Below are 2,228 nucleotides of genomic sequence, written 5' to 3' on the forward strand. Positions count from 1 at the left end.
TGACGGTGGTGGCGTGGCAGCAGCGGGGTGTCTCCAGGCCCGCCTTGCTCTGCCAGCTGTTGGTGGTGGGGACGTAGCACTCCACAGATGCCAAAGGGCCCTCGGCGTTGCGCCCTCCCACAGCGTAGAGGAGCCCGTGGCAGGCGCTCAGGCTGAAGTGTGACCTCCTGTGCTGCATGCTGGCCAGGTGCAGCCACGTGTTGAAGCGCGGGTCGTACCTGGGGACAGAGGGAGGTCTGTCTGGCCAGGACTGCCATCAGAGCCATGGGGAGAGGTGGGACCTGCCAGACGTCTGCCCCTGGGGGGGGCAATTCATGCTCTGAAGAGCCTTTCTGTCTTCTCCAGCAGTAAAAACCCCTCTGGACAGGCAGTGCAGATAGAGGTGATGGCACTGCACGGGACTAGGTCCTGCCTGTGACTGCTGGCATTGCTCCAGCAGTGCTCCTTCCACCACAGCTCTAGCCTGGCTTGGCAATGGTGAGCACTATAGATCTGAGGTGTCCCCAGGTATTATCACTTTCCCCTCTGTTGGGTCTTGGCAGGTAGAAGAGGACCTAGGGACAAGCCTTCCCTGCCCACCCTGCCAGGCCAAAGCCAGGCACATGACAAGAAGTGGGTTCCTGTGTGCCCATGAGACAGCAGAGCAATGCCACAAGGACTAAGGCCAGGCTGGGGAAGGTGGATAAGCTACTGGCCAGAAACAGAAAGTCAGTGAGTCCCTTCAACCTCCCTTCATGCAGGAGAAAAAGCCCATGACAGCTCCTAGCTGAAGTATGGTGATCAGCAGACGCACAGGGCTGGCCTCAACCAGTGCTGACACTGACATTGTGTGTGGAGTCTCAGGTGGCTGAGCCAAGCCATGGGCAGAGCCACTGGGGAGGTCAGGTTTATGTTGCAAACCAAATACTGCATGTCAGGTTGCCATGGTTACTCCTTTTGTTTTTTGAGTAATAATCCCTTGGGGATCCATTGACAGGTTGATGGGGATTTAGGAAGCAAACCTTGTCGTTTAAGTGACGAAGAGAGACATGGAGGTGGAGAGAAGAAAGCCTGAAGGGCAACAGGAATCTTACAGGCAGTAAATAGACCTTAAAATGAACCCAGGCAAACCAGAGAGCTGGCTCTGGACTGAATATCCTGCATGGCCACATGGGGCCTGTCTTACCTGTTCAGGCTGCTGACAGCATGCTTGGCCTGGTTCCTGGCATCGTTCTGGTCTTCCCCACCCGCAATGTAGATGAATCCATCCATCACCACCACACACTGGTTAAAACTTTTTGCTGGCATCTCCGTCAGCTTATGCCAGTTTCCCTCTGCATCCCTGTAGCTGATGTCCCTGCTCAGAGCCTTCTCGGTCAATGCTGGACGGCCCCCAACTGTGACAAGCACCCTCTGGCCTCCCCGTATCCTAGTTCTCCGAGACTGAAGGCTGTTCTGCTGGTGGGGGAGCAGGTGGTAATTCATAGCATCGACAAGGAGCTTGTGGCACTGTGGATCTTGCATCATGCGTGGCACAGGCTGCACATGGTTGACCAAGTCTGGAGCTGAGATCGTGCCAAACCGAATGTTGCTCAGGAGGTCAGCAGCATACCGGACCCGTTTCGGGTCAAACTCCAGCCACTTGACAGCAATCTGGAAGGCAGCAACCTCGCTGGGTATCTGCAGGCCATCGTCCATCAGCAGCTCATTGATCTGATCAAAGGGGAGTTTCATGAACTGCTCAGTGTTGGAGAACTCCAGGAAGTTTTCCCGGATGAATTTCCGTGCGGCATCTTCCACCTGGCTGAGGCCGAAGGTGGCTGCGATGTTGGTGATATACACGCAGCTCTCCACAGCCATCTCCCGCATGAGGAACTCGCTGCACATGTTCAGCAGCGGCGGCACCTGCAGCTGGGTGGCCGCGGCGATGGTGCTGCCGATGGTGTAGAGTGAGAGGCTCAGCTTCCCTGTGTAGGCATAGGTGATGGTGGTGGCGAGGCCCAGCGGGGCCACGTCGTGGAGCTCCACGCGGTGCAGCTGAGGGTCTCTCTGCAGCAGGCGGTGGAAGTACTCGCTGCAGGAAGCCAGGACGAGTTTATGCACCTCGAAGGACTTTGTTTTGGTGGCGATGGTGAGGTCGCAGAGGAACCGCTTCTGGCGCATCTGGTTCATGCCCTCCAGAAGGCTGGCTCCATGGCCCGGGGCCTCGACCTCCGTGGCTGTGCAGTGGAAGCCATTGGAGCCCCCGT

At 57.1% G+C, this 2,228-nt stretch overlaps 1 protein-coding gene across 1 annotated transcript in view; it reads right to left on the reverse strand.

Annotated features, from left to right (window-relative positions):
* The window catches only part of LOC104407246 (kelch-like protein 31), a 2,911-nt gene that overhangs the window by 502 nt on the left and 181 nt on the right, over positions 1-2,228 (reverse strand). Inside the window, exons 2-3 of the mRNA XM_010016475.1 lie at positions 1,166-2,225; positions 5-218 (exon numbers count right to left, since the gene is read on the reverse strand). Of these exons, the coding sequence (XP_010014777.1) occupies positions 5-218; positions 1,166-2,225 (1,274 nt within the window). The remainder of the gene's footprint in view (positions 1-4; positions 219-1,165; positions 2,226-2,228) is intronic.

This window comes from Nestor notabilis, unplaced genomic scaffold (genome assembly GCF_000696875.1).
Source record: "Nestor notabilis isolate BGI_N333 unplaced genomic scaffold, ASM69687v1 scaffold17576, whole genome shotgun sequence".
Lineage (NCBI taxonomy): Eukaryota > Metazoa > Chordata > Aves > Psittaciformes > Psittacidae > Nestor > Nestor notabilis.